General features: G+C 37.8%; 1 protein-coding gene across 2 annotated transcripts in view; it reads left to right on the forward strand.

Moving 5' to 3' along the window:
* Positions 1 to 19,315, forward strand: part of LOC101850968 (histone acetyltransferase KAT6B) — a 22,989-nt gene extending 3,674 nt beyond the window's left edge. Inside the window, exons 2-14 of one of the 2 annotated variants that reach the window (XM_005102323.3) lie at positions 953 to 1,752; positions 2,191 to 2,299; positions 7,519 to 7,631; positions 8,229 to 8,310; positions 9,984 to 10,122; positions 11,581 to 12,560; positions 13,623 to 13,729; positions 14,346 to 14,512; positions 14,968 to 15,040; positions 16,095 to 16,325; positions 17,135 to 17,228; positions 17,759 to 17,905; positions 18,564 to 19,315. In XM_005102323.3, the coding sequence (XP_005102380.2) occupies positions 1,174 to 1,752; positions 2,191 to 2,299; positions 7,519 to 7,631; positions 8,229 to 8,310; positions 9,984 to 10,122; positions 11,581 to 12,560; positions 13,623 to 13,729; positions 14,346 to 14,512; positions 14,968 to 15,040; positions 16,095 to 16,325; positions 17,135 to 17,228; positions 17,759 to 17,905; positions 18,564 to 18,769 (3,027 nt within the window). In that variant the 5' untranslated portion in view covers positions 953 to 1,173 and the 3' untranslated portion in view covers positions 18,770 to 19,315. The remainder of the gene's footprint in view (positions 1 to 952; positions 1,753 to 2,190; positions 2,300 to 7,518; positions 7,632 to 8,228; positions 8,311 to 9,983; positions 10,123 to 11,580; positions 12,561 to 13,622; positions 13,730 to 14,345; positions 14,513 to 14,967; positions 15,041 to 16,094; positions 16,326 to 17,134; positions 17,229 to 17,758; positions 17,906 to 18,563) is intronic. The other variant, XM_035970796.1, reaches the window with a different exon arrangement.
* The last annotated feature ends 6,782 nt before the right edge of the window (positions 19,316 to 26,097 follow it).

Below are 26,097 nucleotides of genomic sequence, written 5' to 3' on the forward strand. Positions count from 1 at the left end.
AGAGAGAGAGAGAGAGAGAATGTCTTAAGGAGCGGGTTGTTCCAGCACGTGAGACATATATTTACTAATGTCCTGTCTTGTTGTGGGTATGCGTGGGACCACCTAACCGTTGTAACGTCTACTGCCATTGTTAACGACCAAGACAAACTTCTCCCTGTGAGATGAATAAAGACTGACATTGTCATTGTCATTGTCAAAAACCAACACACGAAATTGTTCAGTATTGACAGGAAACCCACAGGTTTTCTTATAATATATGATCGTTGTATGCACAAGGGGGCTATCCCGAAAAATGCTGTTTCGACAAAATCGAAAGTAAAGTTTTTGCCCCTTGTTCAGTTTCTTTGAAAGTCAAAGACAGTTATCTCTATAACCAAACAAATATACACACAAATGAAACCAAACTTCTCCTATGGGTAGGGCAATGCCATAGATTTGCACCTCTAGGCACTAGGTTTAAAAAGGAGATCACTCTATAGGCAATGCCCACTTTTGGTGTAGGTCAAGATTTCTGGAAACCCCCGAAATCTGGGTTAGCCCGCTTGTCCTTAAAAAAGCGACCATAATATGTATAACGGGGAAACATACCGGCACTTCAAACATTAATCCCAAAGCACAGTAGAGAAACTTATTTTTTTTGGGGGGGGGGGGTGCGCAAAATTTTCAGACAATCTGGTTGAGGCTCACATGCAGGTCTATAGCCAAGGGACGTCAAAAGAATGTTAAGTCATGCATCACTGATGCCGATTTAAAAAGTATGTCTCTACCGTGCTGTCGCTATGGCCATGTTGCCATTTATTGCTCAAGTAATGAATATGCCATTCATTGTTCGTTTATATTTCTTTACTGAAGATGGAATGAGGAGGTTGGGGTAGGAAATATTTTCATGTCTGGCGTTTTGTGTCACTGAAAGGTCCTTGATTTGTGTTCTTTTTTTTTGGTTTAATTGCAGGCATGATGATGTCCAGCCTTCTTTTGGTGAAAATGCAAGAAATTGGATAATGGAACTTCATTCTCCAAGATTCAGACAAGTGGTTTAGATACTTTTGCAAAACTGTTATTTATCAAAAGTGATGTGGGTCTAAAGCAGCAATGTGATATCACAAATACTTGAATTGGAGGGCTGTGGCAGCCTCATTCTTTTTTTCTTGCTTTTATGCTAAAACTGACATCATGGTAAAGGAAGCAGACAAAAGCATAGAAGTGAATTCCACTTATCTAGAGTGGATCTTGGAAGCTGTGCATAAGATTAAGCACCAAAAACAGAGACCTAATCAAGAACGGATAGTTAGTGCTATTCGTCAGAATCATCAAGTGTCAGAAGATTCTATTGAGGAACAACTTGAATTAGCTGTCAAGTGTGGTCAAATTCTTCGTGTGATAAGTAATAATGACTACACCTACAAAGACCCAGCATTAAGCGCTACACCTAGTAGAGCAAAAGCTGTTAATGTTGGAAAAAAACCGGAATTAATCAAAGCTGTGATACAATGTTTGAAAGAATCAAGAGATTCCAAAGGACTCACAATAAAAGCTATAGAGAAATACATTATCTCCAAGAACAATGCAAAAGGCAATGGTGCTGCAGAACTGACAAGAAACCTTCGCATATTGGTGCGAAAGGGCATTCAAAGAGGCCAGTTGGTTCAGACTGGAAAACTAATCAAGCTGCCAAAGGGAAAAGGTCTTATGCAGTCTGTCAGTCTGGAGGAGGCGAATTTTGAAGTGATTTTGCCGTTTGAGCGAAATAAGGTATTTTCTTGTGAAATCAAATGAATCTAGCTGTATTTCATGTTGTGTGGCTGGTGGTAATCCTTGTAATTTGTATTTAAAAGTTTTTTTACACTTCTAACCATCAAACTGATTGTCGAACTTTTTGGCATTAACGTTCAAGTCTATGACAGTCAATCCATTGTTTAAAGTCACACTGTGTGGGGATTCATGTTTTGTGTTGTAAATAAAGAATGTGAGAGAGGTTTTGATTTGAGTTAACTGGCATAAATTCATTAACAACAAGAATGTATAGTGAGATTTCTTGATGATTTCATTTCTGAGTTTGTTACAATGACTTTTTATAAAAGAGTGAATTGGCTTGCCATTCAAAAAGCTTTTTTCCTTCCTATAATATTTTATTACTGCTTTTGTCTCCCATCAAGATTTTGATTATGTTTCTTTACATTCAATCCTCAGAAACGCCATGCACCATTTATTTTGTGCAGCTTCTGTTGTGAAGATGCTGAGAAAAATCGAGAGGGAGAATATGAAGATTTGATCTCCTGTGCAGATTGTGGAAGCAGTGGTAAGTTTAAAGTGAAATTTCATTTTTTTGATATTCCTAATCACAGGGTGATTGTCAGGCGGGAATTTGAGGAAATCTGTACATTTCCCCGGGAAAGATCATGGAAAATACATGAAACCAAATCCGATAATGCCCTGTAGTTCATTTTTGCTTGTCACGATTATGATTTTATTATTCCTTCGGCTCTTACCGGTCTTACAGTACTTTTCGCTCGAACAGGCGGCTATGGCGGCAAACGAAAGTGTATGACAATGACAATCTTTATTCATCTCGCAGGGAGAAATTTGTCTTGGTCGTTAACAAAGGCACAAGACGTTATAAAGGTTAGGTGCACTCTCTCCCCTCTCTCCCTTTCCCTCTCCCTTTCCCTCTCCCTTTCCCTCTCCCTTTCCCTCCCCCTCTCCCCCCCTCTCTCCCTCCCCCCCCTCTCTCTCTCTCTCTCTCTCTCTCTCTCTCTCTCTCTCTCTCTCTCTCTCTCTTCTCTCTCTCTCTGCACTCTGTGTTCAGTAACCTCACTGCAGTTAGTACGAAATGTATCGTTTACTGCGGGTCAATAGTTGAAATTCCGATGTCAGTGGGTGGCTATTGTCACTAAGCATTATTTCTGCCTTTTTTAGATCGTTTGTCTTGTGCAGATATTCAAAGTTACTTAGATCTCTACCAATTGTTCTTGATGCCTTTCTGATCTACATGTTTATTTTTTTTATGTACTGCTTTCCCAAATCGCTACCATAGCAAGTGATACCAGTATTTATCAGTTTCTATTGTGGTGGTGTAGAATATCTGAAGGATAGATGGATTAGATTGAAAGACGTAAGTTTCCACAGAAAGTACAGCCTAAGAAGTGTATGTGTGATAGCGAGGCTCGATCGGGAAAATCAAAATCTACTTTCGCTTTCGTTACCACCCAGAAATTTGCGGGTTATAGTATGATAACGCAACATTTGTTAACATGCAGGTTGTGCATTACAAACGCTGTTTCGACATGAAAATAAATCAATATTTGTCCTGTGCTGTCACTTGTAAAAGAAAAGAAAGTTATACAAGTGTCTTGATGGGCTCGCCATCATGACCGGTCAGTGAACCTGCGCGTATTCGCATCACATTGTGAGTAGAAGTCTCAGTGCTGCGAAGTATAGGACTCCGGAATGGGGGGGATTGTTGATTTTTTTTTTAAGATTCGCTCGGGGGAGAGGGTGGTTGAAGGCAGCACCAGAGGACAAAAAGTGAACTTGGAGGCAAATTTTTGTGTTTAGAATTTTGATTACTATGACTACAAGAGCTTTCTGCAAAGCGCGAGTGGTGCAGGCCTTGTGAATCGGGATCCGTCATACCTTGTAAGCCAGTAAGCCGTTTTTTAACTTCAGGGTTAGCGTTTCATTGGGTGGGTGGTAGTAGATTATATCTATATTTTAGCCTTCTGTTCAAGATTGACAGATTTCAGTTTCACTGCATCTTGCCCTCCCATAGTTCTTACACCTCTCTCACTGAATCGGTCTACTTGAGTCATTCAAGTTATTAGATCTACTCTGCTTTGAGCAATAATTTTTGTCTTTCACGTTTATTATATGAATCATGACACCCAGACTGGTTCCTGACAGTCGATATTCTGGTCCTAGGCCCTTTCTCAGGCTCAAAACAGGATTCATTTTTATTTAGTTTATATAGTGGAATATGTTAAGGGGAAAATATAAATAAATAAGAACAGACTGAAATATCCGTCGCACAAGACTCCAGTGCCACTGACATCAGTCAACCCTGCCCTGACGGCCACCTCTATAAGACCGTCACCTGTACAAAAGGCCACTTTTTATTTCCCCCCTTGCGTTTTTTCTATATAATTTAACTGTGTAAAACGGGCATCTGTCCGACGCGGCCACGGCCACCAAATTTTAGCACACAACCCCTATCTCACCAAACAATGACACCTTGTTTTAGACGGCTACCTTAGTGACTCCATTATGTTTTGTCATAAAGTATGCATTGGTCCCTGGCGCTGTGGGCGAGCCATCATAATCCAATCGCCTGTCGTTAGGTCATATAGTCCCTCCAACCGATCATGTTGCATAGACCCCTCCTACTGTTGACCAATAGGTACATGTAACAAATTTTCAACTGCTGGTGAGGTAAGCGTGTGATCCCTCATAACCCATAAGCCCCGCCCAGAACTCATACACAAATCTGAAGTGAGATGAGTGGTCACTGTTTACCCAGTCTGTAACAAAGTAACAATGGACGTCAACATGAACTTGTGACAGAAGTGTCGCTCGTTCTCTGAGTGGTGGCGTTGTTTTACCATAGCATTCAGTCCTCCTTGTCTGACACATTTAGTTTTATTGCACAAATATTATATATGATTCAGGTGTTTAGAAGCGAGGAAAATGCGGGATCTTAACTGATTCGTCATGGGGAAAATCCATGGTGGGGGAAATCATGGTCAAGCCCACTATCTGTAAAAAGAACATTCTTTACTTTGAAATGAACTGACTTGACCCCCTCAGGGCTCCCCTTTTCAGGCCAACTTAAGAGGTTCCTTCTCCCTTTGGTTTTCTATTTTAAGGGGTATTTAAACCCTTGTTTTAGAAACTTAAAGGATAAGAGTCAATATCTCATAATTTTATAGTAAGATTTTTTGCTTGCAAACTTTTAACTCACACGGACATTCACCCAGACACACATAGAGTGGCCATGACTATGACTGAATTCTAACGATTATAATTAGCTTAAGAAATAAATGAGTAATATTGACTAGAATTACAGTTGTGTCCATTTGGAGGGAGGAAGAGTGGTGGTGGTTAAGCAGTTGGGTCTATCAAAAATAAAATAAAGTTGATAAACCAAAAGGGGTCAACTTCGACTATAATACTCCAAGAAAAATAGACCTGCCACTTGCCACTCTATGAAATCTAAAAGTCAGGATCTCAGTGGGGGAAAAAACTGGGACTTGGTGAAAAAAGTCGGGATCAACGACAAATCACTTAGGTCACTGTCAAGCTGACTTTAAAAAAATCCAGGGGTGTCCATCATTATATTATATCCATGTATATTCCCTCTGCGCGCATGCGTGTGTGTGATGTATGAGTGTGTGAGCGCACGCGCGTGCCTGTGGGTGTTTTATCATTTTTTTAAAAATCCTGAAGTATCATGTCAAGGTCTCCTAGTCCAAGTGTTTTGCACGCCACCCCCTCACCCCCGGATAAGTCCCGAAAGACGCTTCAACGGGTGTGCATGAACTTAAATTGACCCCGTCAACGACGATCCCCGACACACGCGGAACTCACACGCCGAAGTCATGTCACGTGGTGCGAACGCGTGATTGAAACAGTTTTACTGACGGGTCTTGATGGCGGGCCCGGCTAACCAAAACTCGGACAAAGCATGTTTTGGCGAAAGTAGATCTTGAAAATGTCTTACGTCGAAATGCCAAGTCAATACTACTACCAATCCATTATAGTTGAAATAACACGTGTGAGCGAAGATCCAAGACAACTTTTGGTGATTCAACTACTATATTCGACATAGACATTCAGGAAAATAGTGCTCCGAGTTTACCCTGACAAAAAGTTTAACGAGTGCTTCCCACGACAAAAAAGAAGGCAAGAGTAAGATTTTAGAAAAATTCGGCATAACAGGCGTAACAAAAAATTAAACCAAAAAAATCAGGGTACACGCGATCAAAATCTGGAAAATAGGGATGCTTGAGGTTTAGGCCAGGGATGAGTGGCAGGTTTGGAAAATAGACTGATTCATTATTCTTCAGAGCCATCCCAAGGTTCACATTCCAGTCTTTCCACACTTTCGTGACGGACAGTTCATGTTTACTAGTGTGTTAAAGAAGGATGGGGGTAATCTCATGGCAGGGGTAAACTCAAGGCACGACACCGGCAAATGTGAGCGACCAGAATGTGGGCGGAGCTTCTGTGCTGAAGCAAGCCTGTGTTGTCGGAAACTGCGCGCAGCTGTTAAGTAGTCGATTATTCGACTTCTTCTGACACAGAAGGTGACTGTCGTGCATGTGTGTGGGTGTGTCGTCAAATCATTGACTCGGCTTTGGGATAGAGAAGGGAGGAAATGTTGCTTGCCAGATGCACACCACCTACGTTTTAAAGCGTATGCAGACCCCCGAAATGAAATTATAAAAAGTAAAGCTCACGTTCAACCAAAACTTAAAGGGGGGTAATCAGCAGGTTTAATGCGTTATATGCCCAAAGGGGAGCCCTGCCCCCTGTGTTGGTTTAAGACTCGTGATGAGCAAAGAGTATGAACCTTCATTGCTCATCACAATGCCTTAAAGTGCGCCATTTTCACTTATCCAATCTTCAGTCTGAAGACAGATCTACATCAATCCCATTGTTCCACTCGTGTCCAAAATTTATAGCTTTCCATTTACGTAAGGCCCTACCAACCAAACGTGTGAAATAAGTGAGCCAATTGGCTCAAGTGTGAGTGCAATGTTTGGAGAAAACAAACACCTTGATGAGTTCACACCTGAGCGTAATTCCGTCTGGGGCAAACACTGTGCCGATTCATTTAGTTTTATAACGGAGACATGACTGCATTCACGAGAGTGGGTGATCTGTGATCCAGTGGGCAGAAAAATTGCTGCTTGTTGATCAGGGGGTTAAGTTGTGAAATTTGCAATCTAAAATGTTGGACCTTAGCCAAATGTAGTCCTTTAGAGCAGTGACTTTAATGCAGTAAAAATTATGTTTTCTTAAATTTCCTCATCCTCTTTTTCTTTTGTACGTTTGTCACTCTGTTGTGAACTGCTGTTTCCGGGATGCCTTGATAGTTGAGGCAGACTTTGTGCTGTTGAGGCTAGTGAGGTGAGCAGATCTAGCCTGATACCCCGTTTGAACTTGTTGACATCCACCCCTTGGCCCTCATATGACCATATGCAGTTGGGAGTTCCGTAAAACCTTATTTAAACAACAAAACAAAAACCATAGGATCTTAAGTGTGAAGAACTGAAGTATTAACAAGTCGTTCATTAATCACAGATGCTGAAAAGCTATCCTGACCCAACACTATTCACAGGCAGATGGAAAATGCTATGACAATGTTGTTAATGTGACTTTGCAAGTATTCTCATTTTTTCAATTGAATGTGATTTTATAAAGTGTTGAGTGTCATTGATTGAAAGCTGACCCTTTAACAGAGGGTTTACATGCTAATTGATATTGGATTAAAATTTGTTCAAATTATTTGTATATCTTTAGGTCATCCTTCATGTTTGAAGTTTTCTGAAGAACTTGCTGCAAAGGTGCGCAAATTGCGCTGGCAGTGCATCAACTGCAAAAAGTGTTCATTCTGTGGAAAATCAGGAAGAGAGGTAAATGTTTTTAGTTTGCTACTTTATAAAGCTATTATTATATCAGTTAGTATGTTAGCTTCTTTTTGACTATTAGTTTTAAATGAAAAGATTAGAAGATCCCTGGTAGTATTAGATGAATGTTTGTAGATTGCATGTTTTGTTTTGCTTTTGTTCTCAGCATGGTAGGCCAAACTATTTAGAACCATGGAGGCCAGGGTATCGTTCAGTAAGATATTTGGTCTATATCTTTTGTTATAGGGGGTATGATCCGCTAGGCATGCTATTTTTACAAAGTTAAGAATTGGGAAAAGGGCAGCAAAAAAAACTACAAAAAACGAACACAATCAGTTGACGAAAAGCTTTATTTTGCAATTTATCCTTTGGTCTCTTCTATGTCTCATTTTATTTATCCATGTGTTGATAATGGTAGTCATAGGTGGGGCAACATGATCTTTTGATAACTTTTTTCTGTTAAGGGGTTAAGGAGGCATATATTGCTTAAAAAAGGGAACAGACCACATAATATTGACCACCAACCACTGGCTTTTCTTTGAGGTGGTTGTAGTGTCTCAACTTATGTCTGTGAAACTTAATTTCCATTTTTTCGTCTTTCAGGATGACATGCTCTTCTGTGATTTCTGTGACCGAGGCTTCCACATGCCATGCTGTGATCCTCCCATTACAAAGCCACCTAAAGGTAATTTCATCATCATCATCAATGCCTTTCACCCCTGCTGGTAGGGTATAGGCCACATACAAGCTCCTTCCATTTATCTCTGTCCTGGGCCATCTTTCCAAGCTTGTTCGAGTGAGCTTCATCTCTCTCTCAAGTCCCTTTCCATGCATCTTCTCCTTGTTTCCCGTGGTCTACCCCTGCCTCATGCTCCCTGTGGGTTCCACTGTAGTGACGTGTCATGTGATGTTTCCGCTGGGCTTTCTTAAGGTGTGTCCCGTCCATCGCCACTTTCTTAGTCCTATTTCTACGTTTATATCCCTTTGTCCTGTCCTTTCCCACAGCTCTTCATTTCTTATTCTATCCTGCCACTTAATTCATAGAATACTCCTCTTACATCTATTAATGAAAGTCTGGACTTAAAAGTTAATTTGTATTGCTCATATTTTTTTTAATGACCTGAAAGTGTTTATTGAAGTTTTATGTACCTGTGCACTGGCTTTGTTTCTCCTGTTGTCATATATGGTTGTTAACTGACAGAGAATAAATAATTTGATTGCTTGTTTAGTTGGCAAGGGAAGATACTTAGTGCCTTTTCTGAAAAGGTTCTTGCATGCTTCACCAGTGGTTCACTGTGCTTTGTTTTTGTTTTTTGTTATGTGGAATATGGAACTGAAGAAATTCATTGACAATTTTACCATCTTGTTAGCCTCTTTTTTGGTAGTATAAGCCTTCTAGACACTATTCCTTCAACAAAACTTTGGTTTTTTGGAGGAAAGGGTGGGGAGTATATGTCTCAAAATGCATAGGATTTGACTCAACTTTAAGTTTTTTATTTGAAGGGGGGGGGGGGGGGGGCTCTTGTGGCTTAGAGGTTAAAATGTTTGCCTCTCATTCAAAGGTCCTGGGTTCAAATGCAGGTAGCGATGGAAAATTTTTCTTCTCTGAAATTGTCTCCTTTTACCTCCTTTCCTGCCCACTAGCAATATTTTATCGTTTGCTTTTGTCTCCACTTTCTGCCTCCACCCCCTCACCCCCTTTGCTGCCTCCTCTTGGCTCCTGACTCTTTCTGCAGCCTTTCTACTGCTACTCCTTGGCTCCTTCTTACTGTTGTCTTTCTGCCACACCCGTTATCTTCTGGTAGGAAAGATCTACACCTAGCCTTCTCAGACTAGGGTGGAAAAATCTCGGAGGTCCCGTGTGCAAGGTGTGCACGTTAAAGATCCCTTGGTGGTCTAAAATCGATAACAGTGGGCTTAGGCCGCCACCTGGGCAAAATTCAGAATTTCCTACGAACGGAAAATGTTTAATGTGTCCTTCGTGCTCCTTTGGCCTAATGCAGTTGCGAGCGCCGTAAAACACTTATTTAAAAAAAACAATTTCTAAAATAGTTTGATTCTGTTCTTTGTTCATATGTTTAGTCTTTGGATATGAAAAATTAAGAGTATGTTTTTTTATTGGGGGTAATAGGGGAAAAAATTTGGTTCCGTATGCATTATTACTCAGTGATGCTACTGTGACCGTTGGAGGCCACAGCTGTGGTAAAATAAAGATTCATATTCTCATAACAGTGGTTCTGTAGATTGAAGTGAAAAAAACCTCCTGTAAGCTGCCCCTGAACCGTAGCAAGGGAAGCCTACAAAAGGAAGTTTTATCTTATTTACCCTTTTTCATTGGAGTTATCATGTGTTTTTCAGGGGACTGGAAGTGCAATCTTTGTGATCCAGAGCGAGGCACCAAGAAAGGAAAGGAATTCCTGGAGGCAGCGCTTAAGTACACAGCCAAAGTTAAAAATCAACTTCAAGCAACATCCAAACAAAAACTCAAGAAAGCCAAGTAAGCTGTCAGAATTTTCAAGTCTCTCATGTTATTGTCAACAAATGTTCAACATTAGCACTGGCAATTACAATCATTGCACACACATGCTTGCACATCTTTTGAATGGTTATTTATGCCTGTTGCAAAGTTTGAATGCAGTGTAATTGTAAAAATGGCAGGTGGAATTCAAACACCGGAGTTGCGCTTTGTAAAATTTGTGTTAAAAATAGAATAATCATCAATACCGATGTGTCAGAATGAAAAATGAAGTGGCCAGAATTTCCCTCTTTATTTTGATGTTCATTTGGAGTCTTCCTGGCATGGCGAGGTGATTTTTTAAGGATTTATCTGATGTTTTTATTTTATTTTATTTTCTCTCTTTTTATTTTTTTTCATTTTTCTAAGACTGCATTTTCTCTCTTTGACCTTATCTACAGAATAAATTAGACTGAGAATACTCCCGGTTATAAGTTGTACTCCTTGGTACAGTAACTTACTACTCTTTCGTTTTCTTTTTATTAATGAATGAAAATGGTAGGTGTAAATCTGAAATGCTGTTGATCGTTCAAAAGATTTAGGTGTCTCTTTGTTCTTACCATTTGATTGTGGATGTTTTCTGCCATATTCACTGATTGTCCTTTATGTCAGTGGCATACACTTCAATGAAGCACCTACAGTTTCTTATTTGTTGCTGCACTTGTTGTATTTGTCAGATGGGTTTTATTTATTTGAAAGATCATGTTTTTACTTTGTTCATATATTTTTGCTAATGCATTTGACTTAATAGACAGGGCCAACTTTCATAAATGTGACTGTTTAGAATAACAACACAAAAGATTTGAGTTATGACTACTAAATATACAAATAAACATACACACATTACATTAGAGATGTTTGAATTGCCTTAGTGGCATGTCAAAGGCTCTCGTTTTTATCTACTTCTGAGAATACTGATTTTTGCTTGTTATGCTTTTTAACCAGCCTTTTGCTTAGATAACCCTTAAAGAATTAGAAATGCTTATTTATGCCAATGGTGTTTTGTTTGTTAAGTGATGCTTTTGTTCATCTTTGGCTGGTGACAGTGTTGAAGTGCTGGCTATCCATAACAAGAATGATTTTGCATGCATTCTTTTGATGTTTATATCAAAAGATTTTTAATGTGGGGAGAAGGAAAGGGTACCTACATGAAGTTGATCGTCACCCATAGAAAATTTTCTGGTTTCTGCTGAAATCTGTGCGACATTCATTTACATTATGCATTCATGTCGCTCCAGAACTTGGAAATCTTGATAGTGCCACAGATTACATGGATGAAACACATTTTAGGGACTATGTTCAACCATACATAAGTATTGTTCTGCATGATTCTTCCTCCTAGGGTTTTGGAGGCATTTTCACCTGACTAATGATATGAAACAAAAAATAGTTATCAATTTGTGTCAAGAATTCTAATTCATTAATTCTTAATGGCTGCAGGTTATTCCAAGCTGCTAAAAGGAAGGCTGCTAACTGGAAGGGCCGAAGTAAAGGGCCAAGGAAGAAGAAATCTGAGAGTTCTGTAAACTCAGATGATGACGACGGTGATGATGAGGAGGACAAATCTGAGGATGTTTTATCCCCAAGTGAGTTTACAGCTCTAAATGGGAGTAACTTGGAGGCTCTGAGTGTTTTACCTGAGACCAAAAACCTGGTTGATGGTTTGTCTCGTTTCTTCACTCCATCCAGTAAACGCTCTTCAAGGGTATCACTCAGTGCTATTCAGCCTCCCATAGTTGGCTTGTCCTCTGATGAAGAATACGAGGAGAGGTACGCCAAGGAAGCTGTGAAAAGTAAAAGGCAGAACAAACTCTTTGTCTCAAAACAATCTTCCCCTGTTAAGGCCCAGCAAAGCAAATCTCAGCGGGCCGCTAGTAGACTCATCAAACGTTCAAAAAAGTTAAAGGCCAGTGGAGTGCAAAAAAAGTCCAAAGGCCCTCCCTTAAGTGGCCAGTTACGTGGACTTTTTGATGGCTTGTCAGAGTTTTTCAATGCAACAGGTGAACGCAAGAGGACATTCCCGGTGTACAATACTATTAAGCGCAGAAAAAGCTCCTCACAATCTTTTCTTAACACAGACAACCAATCTTTTTCTTATTTACGAACAACCTATGGAAATTCTCATGTGCTTGATGGTGACGTTAAAATCTGTGATACTACTAGTCGTGATAGTCTGAGTGTGTGTGTACGTGACACCATGGGTAGCAGGCAAGGACCAGCTTCTTCACTGTCATCTTCATCGCGCCAGTCTTGGTGGGAGGATGTGGATCGACTGATGCAAATGACTTTGCAAGAATTCCGACAATATGGGGCCAAATCCTCAGCAGTTCGCCATAGATCTTGGGCCACAAGAGGGCGCAGGACATTCTTTGGTCGAGGAGGACGTGGCAGAAGCAGGGGCTTCAACCAGATATTCCGGGGTAAGCCTTCGTCCCCCTTCTTCCCCTTCTTCATTCCTAGTCCATATTACCTTCATCTGTGTGCGCTTGACTGAGCAAAGTGTTTCAGCGTTCTGACCACTCTTGTGTTTGGGGAGCTGATGTCATTTAGTGAAAATGGTGTGTGTGCGTCTGTATATTGGGTTTTTCTGGTTTCAATGGGTCTTGGAACTAAACTAAGTCTATGGTTTTGTGCAGGGATTAGTCTTCTCTTCTTTTTGTCACCATCTTCATTGCAGTTCACATTGAGAGTTTCCTCAATTTGTTTCTTCCCTCTTTTTTTTTCCTTCTCATAGCTTTAGTAGTCATCACTTATTGTGCACCAGAATGTCCTCTAAGACTGTTGTATTTGGAGCGAAAAATGACAGCACAGAAATTTTGTCTCCACACTCTGTAATTTGGTTTGGATTGCATTTTCAAGGCACTGAGTGAAAATGAGAAAGTGATACCCTTGAATAGTTTGTTGGAGTCGGTAATCTATAGACTTTTTCAGTAGTATTCTGGAAGAAGGTATGGTATATTTGTTCTTTTGACGTACTAAACCACTAACCCATGATTTTTACTTTTCCTGGAACTTAACAACTGTACTTTCGTTGCATTTCAATGCTTAATAGTATTCATTGATCTCGAGATCTTCTGCAAGATGTTCAAATCTGGTTTTTAGATACACTTTTGTGTATTGCATTATCATTAAGTGTTAGCTGCATTATGCTTGTATGTGACTATTTTTAGGGAAAAGCAATAAACATGTGTTTACTTTTATGGAATCCAAATAATGTATTAAATTTTGTCAATCCAAGCAAAAATGACTTTTTATCATATTTGTAGCAATTTTGTTTTGCTAATAATTTTTAGTTTGTTACGACTGAAATTGCATTTTGATAGCAAAACAGTTTCTGATTTTTCTTTTAATTGTGTGCTGCCTTTTTTCTGGAGAGTCATGCTTTGCAATTATATTTAATGGATTTGATGGATGTGTGATTCTTTGTATTTGATCTTTTCAGTCTTAATCAAGAGCGATAAATAACTTTTTTCCTCACTCAGGTACTGTTCGTACTAAAGCAGGCATGGTTTTGCCATCATACGTGACAGAAGATGATATTGCTCTCTTCAAAGAAGCTCAGGAAAAAACTCAAACGGACCTGTTCCAGGTATGGTCAAACCCCAATTATTATTTTTTTCTAAATGAAGTGTAAAATCATTTTGAGGCCAGTCAGTTCACTTAATTTTCTGGTCAATAAATGTATTTGGTTGTGCAATTATACTTATCACTTTTTAGTGTTCATTCAAGTAATTTTCATAGGTAGTTACCTTGTAATAAAGAATAAAGGCAAGTAAATTCTGTTTATTTTGTACCAGGTGTTGTTTACTTACTTCATTGTTGCTTTCTGCCCCATACTAAAGACAAATGAGAAAACTCAATTGTGTAACTTAGTTGCATGTTTTTGTATAATCTATAACTGGCCTCAGTCTTTGTGTTTCGCTGCAGTAAGGTTTTGTTTCACTCTAGCATGTAGTATTTTGTATAGCAATATTAAATTTCCCTTGACTCTCATTCTTGTTCCCCTGTGGATTGCACTCTGTGGAAAATTATGAAATTCAACAACAAACGCGTAGAATGGTTTTATTGTCTTGTGCTTACATGTCATTTTGCTCTCATTCCGGTGTATTTAGAAAATGTTGCAGATAAGTGGTGGCAGCTACCTGTGGTACATTACCACAATTCCTCAAACGCTGTGAATTGGAATTGATTTTTGTTTTCAATAGGGTTTGCCACCTGTTGAACCCAGAACTAGTCTCCCTACTGCTGCACAGCTCCTAGAGGAAAACAAAGAAGGAAAAGCTGATGCACCTAGGTATCCTCCATGTATAGAACTGGGTCGGTACGAGATACAGACCTGGTACTCATCTCCTTATCCTCAGGAATATGCCAGGTTGGTGCATTTAAATTTTGGGTATCGTCAAAAGTGGTAATTAATACTCTCCAGTTGTATGTGGTCCAACAGTTCTAATATTTGTCATCTTTTCGTCCTGTCCACTCTTTTATCCTGGGCAGAAAGATCTTTAGGACTACATCCCTCTGTTGACACTTGTTGGGATAAATTAATGTGCTTAGAATTAGCAGAAGTGCATTATTTTTTAAAATTTGGGCAGCATTCATTCTTTTGTATTTTAAAGTCATCAAACAAAGAAAATCTTTTTGCTAAATTTTTCTTTCTGTCACAGCTGATGAAGATTTGAATATATTGAATAGGTGAAGTTTTCTTCAAGTGGATTTTGTTTTTTCTTGTGTTCTGATTAGACCAGTGGTATTGAAATGTTTCCTCTATATTTTTATATTGTTGCCAGGGTAACATTTCTAATGCTCTCATTTTTGTTTTTTTTACAGCCTGCCTAAGTTGTACATATGTGAATACTGTCTAAAATACATGAAAACAAGCAGTAGTCTCCAGCGGCATTTTGTAAGTTGCACCACTTTCTTGGAAATAGTTTTTTCTTTTCTTGAAATTAATGTATTGATTGTGTTTCGCACTCATATAGCCTTATGCAGTTGCGAATGCCGTAAAACTCTGACTAAAACAACTCCATAATTAACATTTTTTATTTTCATGACAGTCAAATTAATTTGGTCGCTTTTAAGGACAAGCCGGCTAATCCAGATTTCGGGGGTTTCCAGAAATCTTGACCTACACCAAAAGTGGGCATTGCCCTACCTATAGTAGAGACTGAATAAGGATCCAAAAACTTCGATTTTCTCAAAACAGCATTTATCGGGATAGCCCCCCTTGTGCTTAAAAGCGACCATTTAATATACCAGTTTTCGTGGAATCACAGTAGATCAGTGATCTAGGCATGCTTATAGTATCTGTAAGGTATGATACAGTCACACACTTTACCCCTTAATTGCCTAATGGTGTACATGGTACATTACGAAAACACTTGATTTTTAGCTTTGTGCTGTACACAAGTTGGATAAATTGCTGTTCCTGTAGGCATATAAGACATTTTAGGTTAGCCCCACTTACCGTCTGGCTCTAATACTTCTGTACTGAGATTTGACCACAGGGTAAATGCAAAATTGGGAATAAAGAATGCGCATATCGATACCAATATTGTTTGTGTTACTTTACTGCTAGGTTTGCAAGGGATTGACTCAATATATGAAGTGTAGTCTTGCTGATGTAAGAGTGCTCTTGCAAAATGTTAACACCAAACTGGCATGTTATAAGCAGTTTCATACCTGTTAACTGATGCACCGAAATGGGCTTGTCTTATAACCTTGTCAAGACTTTTTTTTGTTTTGATATGTAGAATGGGTTTTGCTGGAAACTTTAAAGAAGATCGAGAGATTGGTGGATTTGAGAGTGAACCTTTATTTAAAGACTTGACTCCTCCTAGCTGTATGTGAATTGAAATAGGAATTCTTCTGGTGCCAAATAGATAAAGTAAGTTATTAAGTTTTTGTGATCTGATTTCGCTCTTGTATTAAACTCACGTTTTTTTCATTGCCTTCAGGAGAAATGTGAACTTCGCCACCCACCTGCTGATGAGATTTACCGAAGTGGAAATATGTCGGTCTTTGAAGTTGATGGTCAGATCAGCAAGTTGTATTGCCAAAATTTGTGTTTGCTGGCAAAACTCTTCCTGGATCACAAGACTCTTTATTATGATGTGGAGCCTTTCTTATTCTATGTGTTAACTCTCAACGATCAGTATGGAAGTCATGTTGTGGGGTATTTTTCAAAGGTATGTAGTATTTTGTCTTATGTTTACTTTGAGATTGATAAGCATACCTAAAATAATTTTTTAGAATGTTTTGCCAGGTTTCATGCCGGTGGAACATTTGGGTTTTTTTTGGGGGGGGTTTGTTTGTTGTTTTTTGTTTTGTTTGTTTTTGGGTTGTTGTTTTTTTACATTATTTAAATACTGAGAGGTTTGCTTTACTTACTTACCTGTGCCTATAATGTGACGTGAAATGAAAACAAGAGTCTCTTGTTACTTTTTTCTTTTGTGTTAAAATGGTGTAAGCTTTAGAAGAAGAAAAAATTTAATCAGTCTCTTTGAGACAATTTTGAACTTTGCTCAAAATTGTTTCTGCTACTAGGGTTTTACTTTTTAACATAAAATATGTACATTGTCTAATTGTGTTTTTTCTTAAAACCTTTTAGCTTCGAATGCTTGTGCTCATATTTTGTCTTCAAATGTGCTGGCTTCTTATAGTTATCAACAATGTCATTTATTTATTTAGTATGTACATGAGATTGACAAACAACCGGTGTCTGTGGTGTAGTGGTAAGGCGAGTTTGATTGCAATGGGGGAAGAATTTTTGTTGTCTACTTTTATCCTCTTTTTTTGCTTAGGAAATTTTGTCTCTCGGCCCAGGTTGGCCCTGACAGGCAGGGCTGAAGCCTGCGTCCTAAATGATCTAGATTGTGTTATTGGGGGGCCTAAAAACCCCTACATGACACCCCCCACCAAAAAAAAATACAAACATAATGTTCAGTGAGTATTAGTGTACTTAAATGTTGTGAATACCTTTTTTTTTCCAACACAGGAAAAGCATTGCCAGCAGAAGTATAATGTCTCGTGTATCATGACCATGCCTCAGTATATGCGAAAAGGATATGGGAGACTTCTCATCGATTTCAGTAAGTATAATTACCTCAACATGTTTTGGATCCTGTGCATGTGAGTGGGTTTTTGTCTCTCCCCCCCCCCCCCCCCCTGTTTTTTGGGTCTAGCATGCATCTGCATTGAGGACTGGAAAATATGAGAACAGGCCCCCCATGCAGTTTCTCAATTCTGGGTTTTAAATACACTGACAAATTTATGTCCCTCTTTTTGGGGGGTTGGGGTTTCACTATCTTTTTTAAAGCTATGCATATGTTTTACTTGGTGTACCAGCCTCCTAGTGCTCCCGGATAAACGTTCATGGGAATGACTGGACCAGATGATGTTGAAATTGCGTGTTGAATGTGCTCAAGAGATAGTTGCATGTCTTATTACTTCCCATGTTTCTCAAGATGATGCGACTGTAATAGATATTCATTTTATTGAAGTATGTTGACATGGGGAATGTGTAGGGAAAGGGGGAATATATTGTTTGTCCAACCTGATGTTCTATGCAGAAATTATATGTCTACGTTGTGTCTCATGATTGAATTATATTTGCTCATAGGTTACCTTTTGACCAGGAAAGAGGAGTGCACTGGATCGCCTGAAAAGCCGCTTTCAGCTCTGGGTGCTATCAGCTACAAAGCGTACTGGCGCAGTGTGGTACTGGAACAGCTCAGTGCTGTATCGGACAAGACTGTGACAATCAAATGTAAGGTTTTGTTTTATGTTGGTTTTGAAAGAAGCATCTTGCAGGCAGAAGCAAATCTATGCTTTTCATATTTTGCTTCCATGTGTGCTCTGTTTATTTTTATTGGTCAGTGCTGATCTTCAGAATTTCCAGATAGATTGTTCTAGCTCTTGCTAATATTTTATTTTGTGATAGTTTCCAACTGGTTTGCAATTTTCCACAAATGTGCGTAAGCATGTATATTAAGATTTAAGTTTATATTCCATTTTAAGTGAAAATGTCATTATGTTTTAGTTTTCGTAAGAGTTTTACAGCACTTACAACATAGTCAGGTGGTATAAATGTCGAAAATTGATGTGTTACAAGAGAGTAACATACATAAAAAGAGGAGGAGGAGAGATAAGGACGATAGATGTTTGATAGGAAAGAAGGAGCAAACCACACCTGAGCACCCACCAACTACATACATGTCATTTTCTTTGCACTGGCACCTCTGTACTACAATAGGTGTCGGGAGTTCTTGTTTTTGTACTGGAACTGTGACTTCAATATATGTTGAAGAAAGACTTGATTCTCTGAAGTGATGATTTTGTTGTTGTTGTTTTGTGCATACTGAGTTATGAAGAAATGTGATTGGAGTTCAAACAATTTCTTTCATATTGTTTTGTTTTTTCTCCAGCCATCAGTGAGAAGACTGGTCTGTGCCCACTTGATATTCTACAAGCTCTTAAAGACCTCAGTTTCTTGAAGCAACATGTGGACAAGTATGTATACATTACTTTCTGTGTTAAGAGGGTAAATAATATGTATGGCAAAAGTAATAATTATAATAAGTATGTAAATTTCAGTGCTTCCAAACTTTTTCAGAAGTACAAACGTCCTTAAAGTCCTATATTTGCCTTGCGGTCTCATCATACCAACTTTGTCTATAAAAATGTGTTATATTATAGACTAACAGGTATGTCATAACAAAGGATCCATTCTTGCGTATGGCGGAAAAGACACATGCAATGCTGGCATCTACTTCAAATGGCCTATTTTGGCAATTTTTCAAAATGAATGCACAGTATTGAATATCGTATCAAAATTAAGCTCAAACCCTGTAGATTTCAGAAATGTTTATCTCATGGGCAACAGCTGTCTCGTTATGTAATAAAAGGCGTGTAATCACAGGTACCCAGGTGTAAACGTTTAATTAACATAAGTTCAATTTACTCACTTAAAAGTGATTTCAATTGCTTATCTCTGCAAGAATGTCTTCCAAACTGAAAGCAGGACCCATCCTGATATACTCAGAGCATATATCAGCAAAAACAAGCAGAAAATTCGAGAATTTATGAAAAGAGGAGACAATTAAATGAAGCCGACCAATGCACGGTTTACACAAATATATTTATTACACCAATTAATGAGTAGACATGAGAAAAAAAATGGAAAAATGAATAATGGCCTTGAGATCTAATGCCTCTTGTTAGTCCTTTTGTATTTGTCCAGGTGAAGAAGTCTAGTGATCCCTTATTTGTGATTAGACCAACATTGTTGCTCTTGGAAAAGACGTCGCTGGGGCTGCTCTTTTCCATAAATCTCACACTGAAGTCATCTTCCTCGAGCATTTTAACCTTAACCTACAGAAAAAAATCAAATAACACACCTTGAGAAATAAAGAACTTAGTTGGGAAAATCATCTATTATTTGTAAAAAATATTATGGATCTGATTTGTTACATTTCAATCGGAACTAACAATTTTAGCCGTTTACTAACCATGGCAGAATATGCCCACCCTTGCCTCTTTTGGCCTCTATTCTTTCAGTAAGTAGTAGATGTTCTAGGCTTTTTTAAAAAGTCAATTGAATGTACCACACCAACATTTGTCTCTTTCTTATTGTATTTATTAGTGAGTCCCTTGTAGGCCTTCTTTCTCGCATTCTGCACAACCTTATTTGATTTCTTTTCCTCATAATATGAAACAGCAGTCTCCTAAAGAAACATCTTTCTGTTGTGTCTAGATTTTACTCTTTGTTCACTATCTTTGGTAACTGACAACTTATATTCATGGAACAGCCATTCAGAAGGCTTGACCACAAACAGTTCCAAGGATTGTGAAGTTAATCAAAGAGGTCTGGAGACACACATGTATATAAAGACTGACTTTAAATCATCATATCTTCTGGAATCTCCTCATTGTCAAATAAATAATCATTGTCTTATGAATCCTGTCTGTATTGGAGTGCGCCCCCCCCCCCCCCCCCCCCCTTAAACTTAAAATTCCAACTTTTTGGAAAAGCCTTGGTTCCCCTCTTTATTTGGAAGTTTCTCTACATAGTATTATTTTTTCTTACATGTCTCCCCTCCCCCCCCCCCCCCCCCTCCTATTTCCATTCTATGTCTATATTGACATTGCATGTTTCCACAGTTCATTTTGGCTGTCTTCTCTTCTTGTTCATTAAAATAAATTTAAAATATTAAAAAAAACTAACTAAAATTCATTGAAAGCTAATCCAAGTAGATCGAGGCCTATCTATTCTATTCTGAATATCGCGACACAAAAATCTTTGAAATGCTGTCCCCCCTTCCTCCCCCTTTCGGATCACGCGCCGCCATTTTCTTGCCTTCGCGCCGATTTCGTGTCATGCTTACGAAAAAATTAGATTTAGGCGATTATCTCACATCGAGGAGCAATTTAAAGATTTATTTACGCTGAAAATGAAACTAGCATGGGTAATGACTTACATTTAGTGATATTTGGGTTGAAAATCGCGTTTAAGACTTAGATTTAGCCTCATTTTGTTGTTCACGAGTCTTGTTTGTTCAACCTGCGCAAAGTCCGACCGGTGCATGACAGACATGAAAAATGCGGTTTTTCAAACTTAATTTAGCAATAAATGTTAGAAAGGGAAGAGAAACAATGAATCTATGGCCTAAAACTGTTAAAAACTTCGTTTTGGACAATTACTGCGAGATCGTTGTGCCGTGATCGTAAATTCCAGTTTGTTCACCCGATAGAATACGAGCGACGGAAACCCGAATGATTGTGAATGAATAGCCGTAAATCTTTTTAAAATTTATTTTTCTTTCTTTTTAAAATACAAATTATCGCAGTTATGATTAAAACAGTGTCAAAACATGTTTAATGGCAACTAGAAAAAAAAATATGCTAAAACTAACAAAATTAGAATTACGTGAAAAAACGACATACACATGCCGACAATGCAGGCAATTAGGATTTTTAAAAATATTTTTTTGAAAATGGTGATTAATTTCATGTTTTTAATGCCAAATCGTACTATTATCATTCTAGAACAAATTCTTACCAAATTACTATTAAAAATTATGAAAAAAATTAATTAAACTTACCCTTCTCTCCATGTGTTCTGTTGTCAAGTAAACATTGTCTGTCGTCATTCCATGGGTCCAGGAACTTCACAAAACCACAACTTTCACAAAATGTAAAAACTCACAAAAATGTTGCTGTCCCAGCTTCTCGAAACTTCACTCTACGATATCAACTAAAGTTACACACACAGAGTTATCCCATTTCTGAGAAAAATTGTTCAGAATACAGAAAGTGCCATTTTGCCCTCATCTGTGTTTTCCGTCGTATGTATGTTCTTGGACAAGTTCGGATGTGTATGGTAACTCTCTGTGATGAAACAGGAGAATTATTAAGAGTACACATTTGTTGCATGAAGATTGATATCTGTAATTTGCCTACTGTCAAATTGAATTTTTGTGGCAATGGAATGGGAACTTGCTTAACGGGAGGAGCTACCCTTGAGGACCATTTTCTATGTTTGTTGCTCAAGATCAAATCTAAGTACACATATAAGTTAGACATAGTAAAATCTCTTGATAAGCAATTTTATTTTGGCATAGCTACAACGGTTGCTATGGAAACGGCCGCCATCTTGAAAATAAACAATGAATTTGAAATCCCTAAGGCTTTCTTATTTACAGACCAAATTTGGTGAGAGTATACCTGAACCAAACCCTATCAGAGTAACAGCAAGTTTTTTTCAATACGTGCAAAAGAAAAAAAATTATGAGAAATTTCCCAAAGTATAAAAAACTTTTTCTAAATTTAGGTTGCGTAATCGCTTGCCAAAGGAAAAGTGTTACTTTTTTTTCGCAAATATCTTTCTGTTACATTGATGGAAGCCTTGCCAACTATGTTTCCTGAAAGTTTCATGTCAAAAGGATGAAAACTAAGGAAGGAGTAGGGAAAAAACTGCACAAAAATTACATTTTGCGAAAACCGACAATAATTGTGAAAATTCACTATATTAATCCATCCTCATGTTTTTAAAGGCAAATTACCTGTAGAATAAAGTCTTTCTCAATTGAATCCATGCTATTTTTAGACAAAAAAACTTGTGGATCTTCAAAAATCAGCCAACATAAAATGTGCATAGCCTGACCCAAAATCTGCAAAATCAAGGGTCGCTCCTCCCCTTAAACATTGATGGCAAGGGAAACATAAAAGTCTAATATACATACGCATGCTTCCAATTACGCTTTTGGCAGCATGTTCAGCCAGCAACGTTCATCAGTGAACAAATTGAATAGTGGGCCCACTAAGACCAAGAAGTTTTTCTCTCACTTTTTCAATAACCACTGTCCCTGGTCCCTGCCATGGCCTGTGCAGCCTCCGGGTACCCAGCATAGAATTTTCTGAAGTTTTCTGCTCTATTTGTTGGAAGCACTGAAATTATTCAAGTTGATTAATTACTTGAATGTATTGCCTCTATTTGTCGTGATTTTAATTGCCTTAAAACTTCAATGCAAATATCTTAATTTGCGTTAAAAAATATTGTGTTAGTGATGGTTTCCTTTATTGTTGTTATTTATTGTTGATTGACAGGGTTGGGTTGATTTAAATCTGGTTGATTTAAATCAGTTGATTTTTTAAATTTAAATCAACTTGATTTTTTAAATAAAAATCAGTGATTTAAATCACTTTTTAAAAAATAATTTTATTCGGTTTTTACACATTTCAACATTCAGAATTCCTTTCCTTGGTTTCATAAAACAGATATAAGGTTCAGAAGACTAATATAATCATGCTTAAAAGTCTGATTTCCCCCCTTTCACTGTAAAATAATACAGTATTCAATATACTTTTTTTTTCATAATTGAAACCAGAGCTGGGTTGATTTAAATCAGTTGATTTTAAAAAAAATTTAATCAATTTGATTTTAAAAATAAAAATCAGTGATTTAAATCACTTTTCAAAAAAATGTATTCAGTTTTTACATATTTATACTTTCAGAATTCCTTTCCTTGGTTTTATTTTAAACAGATATAAGGTTCAGAAGACTAATATAATCATGCTTAAAAGTCTGCTTTCCCCCCTGTCACTGTAAAATAATACTGTTCTCAATTTATTTTTTTTTCATAACTGAAAACCAGGGTTGGGTTGATTTAAATCGACGATTTAAATCAGTTTAAAAAAAAAAATTTTAATCAACTTGATTTAAAAAATAAAACTCAGTGATTTAAATCACTTTAAAAAATGTTTTCTGTTTTTACATCTTTAAACATTCAGAATTCCTTTCCTGGGTTATAAAACAGATATAAGGTTTAGTAGACTAAAATTGCTTAAAAGTCTGCTTTCCCCTGTCACTGTAAGTAGTAAAATAATACAGTATTCAAAATTTACTTTTTTTTCATAATTGAAATTAGCATTTTCTTTTTCTTTTTAGACAAACACAAGCGCGTGCTCGCACACACACTGTAATAAAAATAAAATGCAAGTTTATCTATGCATAATTACCCCCCCCCCTCCTTTTAGACTGACATTTTCTTCATTTTTTGTCTGTAGCCATAATTCACTGATAGCAGATTAAGGCTTTCTAAAATTGCAGTTGTTTAAATTAATCATTAGTTAAAATAAAGACAATGCATTTTGCACTAAAAAAACATACTTTTAGCCACCAAAAATCCCAAACTGAGTGGACATGAGAAAAAAAAAAAAATCCGATTTAAATTAAAAAAATCTGATTTAAATTTAAAAAATCGATTTTTAAAATTTTTATTTAAAAAAAATAAAAATCACCAACCCTATTGATTGATTTTGGTGGTTTTTTGTTTATCTCCTTAAAATATCTAATAGAGGAAGAGTAGTTTGTGTTTCTCATAATGTCAATATGGCCGTTCATCAAGCTCAGCATCACTTTTCGCCTGATTCTGTGACATTAACTCACTTGCGACTGGGCCCTTTCACCAGTCACAAGCGTTGAAGACTGGCGTTTTGGGGGGTATTTCAATAAATCACCACAACTCTCAGAATTACCCTATTGTAATCATTTTTTGACACAGTAAAGTAACATTCAAGCTTAATCTAATACAAAAAACTAAAGTTGTGTAAGTCTAATACTTTAATTTGTATGATTTTTTAAAAATTGGCATGAATTTGATCTTCAGAATTTCCAGAGACGTGACAAGTAGAATGAAATTCACTGCAACAACAAAAATAAAAGTTCAAAGTGTTCTGGTTTGATTTGTATACATGTGCAAGTGTTTGGTGAAAATATAAAAGCTGGTCTGTGCATTGATTCAGATCCATACACTGAATTACATGAGACAGATGTACGGCACGACGTTGTGATTTCGTTGCGCGAAAAACAACACCGGTACTAGTGCTAGATCTAGCCCTAGAACTACGACTCGGGCCGTGTTCGGGTACATATCCAGGATCCTAACTATTAGACACATCATATTCTGAGACACTAGAACTAGTAAAACGCACAGAAGTATAGAAAACGGCGAAATTATGTGATTCTTGTTCATGCGACTTCTTCGACCGTCACTACGACGCGACTGTCGGATTACTATGAGCTGTATAGAAAAAAACAAAGCGCGAGTTCCGATCTGTTCAACCCCAGTTGGGGTCACTGTCCTTCACCTTCAATAACTTAAAAACTACCGGCCCCAGAGATACGAAACGAAGTCTAAGTAGCTCAGGCTTGGCCAAACAAGGGTACGAGGCGGGTCTCGCGATCCGTGCGTGATTTGTAGAGCGAAAAAAAAATTCCAAAGTTGGTCACGCAGGGCTTGTGAGACCCGTCGCGAGCGTCATGGCGGGGGTCACGCAACTATTGTGTGACCCGTCTGAAGTGAGTTAAGTTAACGTGACTCAGCAGCCCGCCGGAGCTCCCCAGCTCGGGGTCAGGGGGTTAATGAGCCGTGAAGCAACTTTGCCGGTGCCAGTAAAGAAGTTCGCATTTTCGTCTTCGTTTGAAACGATACAATTTCTTCCCTATCCCACGCAGTAAAACCATTACAACATTACATTGATGTACTAAAAGGCCAATGTCTTATTTATTCTGCCTTAGAATGGTTAATTTCTGTGCCTTAGGTTATTTTCTAAATAAGTGTTTGTAGAGTACCCAATTTGTCCTATTTTAGTCACAAACTTATGAATAAATGATTTTTTAAATTTTAAAACAGCACAACATCTCTCCGAAATCTGTGTTCAACTGACTACGAATATCATGTCTTTTAGCATGAGAAATCTTAAATCTGCGTAAGTAATAATAATCAAGTTACAAGAGAAGAAAGATGCACATCTGCATTTTTTAACTAAAGACACTCAGCATTAGCTCTTGTTTTACCATTAAACAAGAGAAAGTTACTCTGCGTTTGTTCATGAATCATGCTATGTCTGTGGCAGCCTGCATACAACTAAAAAAGATATACAAATTTTTTAAAAACACAAACTTGTGTAAAACTTGTATGGAATAAAAATAATGACTGCTAACACATTCATTCTTAGTTTATGTATCGGAAATATGCGCGGACACTTATGAATGTAAAGAAATCAGAACATGGTCAGTTATTGTAAATGGTCATAGAAATGAAAATAAAAGCTGGAAAAGTCTGGTGCTGATTCACTGTCACTGGAAAGCTAGAAATTATTCTTATAACCCAATTACGAGAAGTAGTTCCTGTTATTCAGTCAACTTACAAAACTTAGACATAACATTTTAAGAAAAGTAAAAAATTTCTGGAGTGTAACTGGTACTGTTCGTCAAAGATAGTACATGACAAGATGGTCCACTAAGCCCAAAAAGTGTCCACTGAAAGTCCACTCTTTGCTTCAGATGGCGCTGCAGTCTTGTTTTGAAGCTCTCTTTGGTTTCTCCAGAAGAAGAAATGAAATAGCACCTTGCGTGCGCAGATCGATTGCTGTTCATCCGCTGTTCGGTTTGTTCAG

Source organism: Aplysia californica, unplaced genomic scaffold, assembly GCF_000002075.1.
Source record: "Aplysia californica isolate F4 #8 unplaced genomic scaffold, AplCal3.0 scaffold00321, whole genome shotgun sequence".
Taxonomy (NCBI): Eukaryota; Metazoa; Mollusca; class Gastropoda; order Aplysiida; family Aplysiidae; genus Aplysia; species Aplysia californica.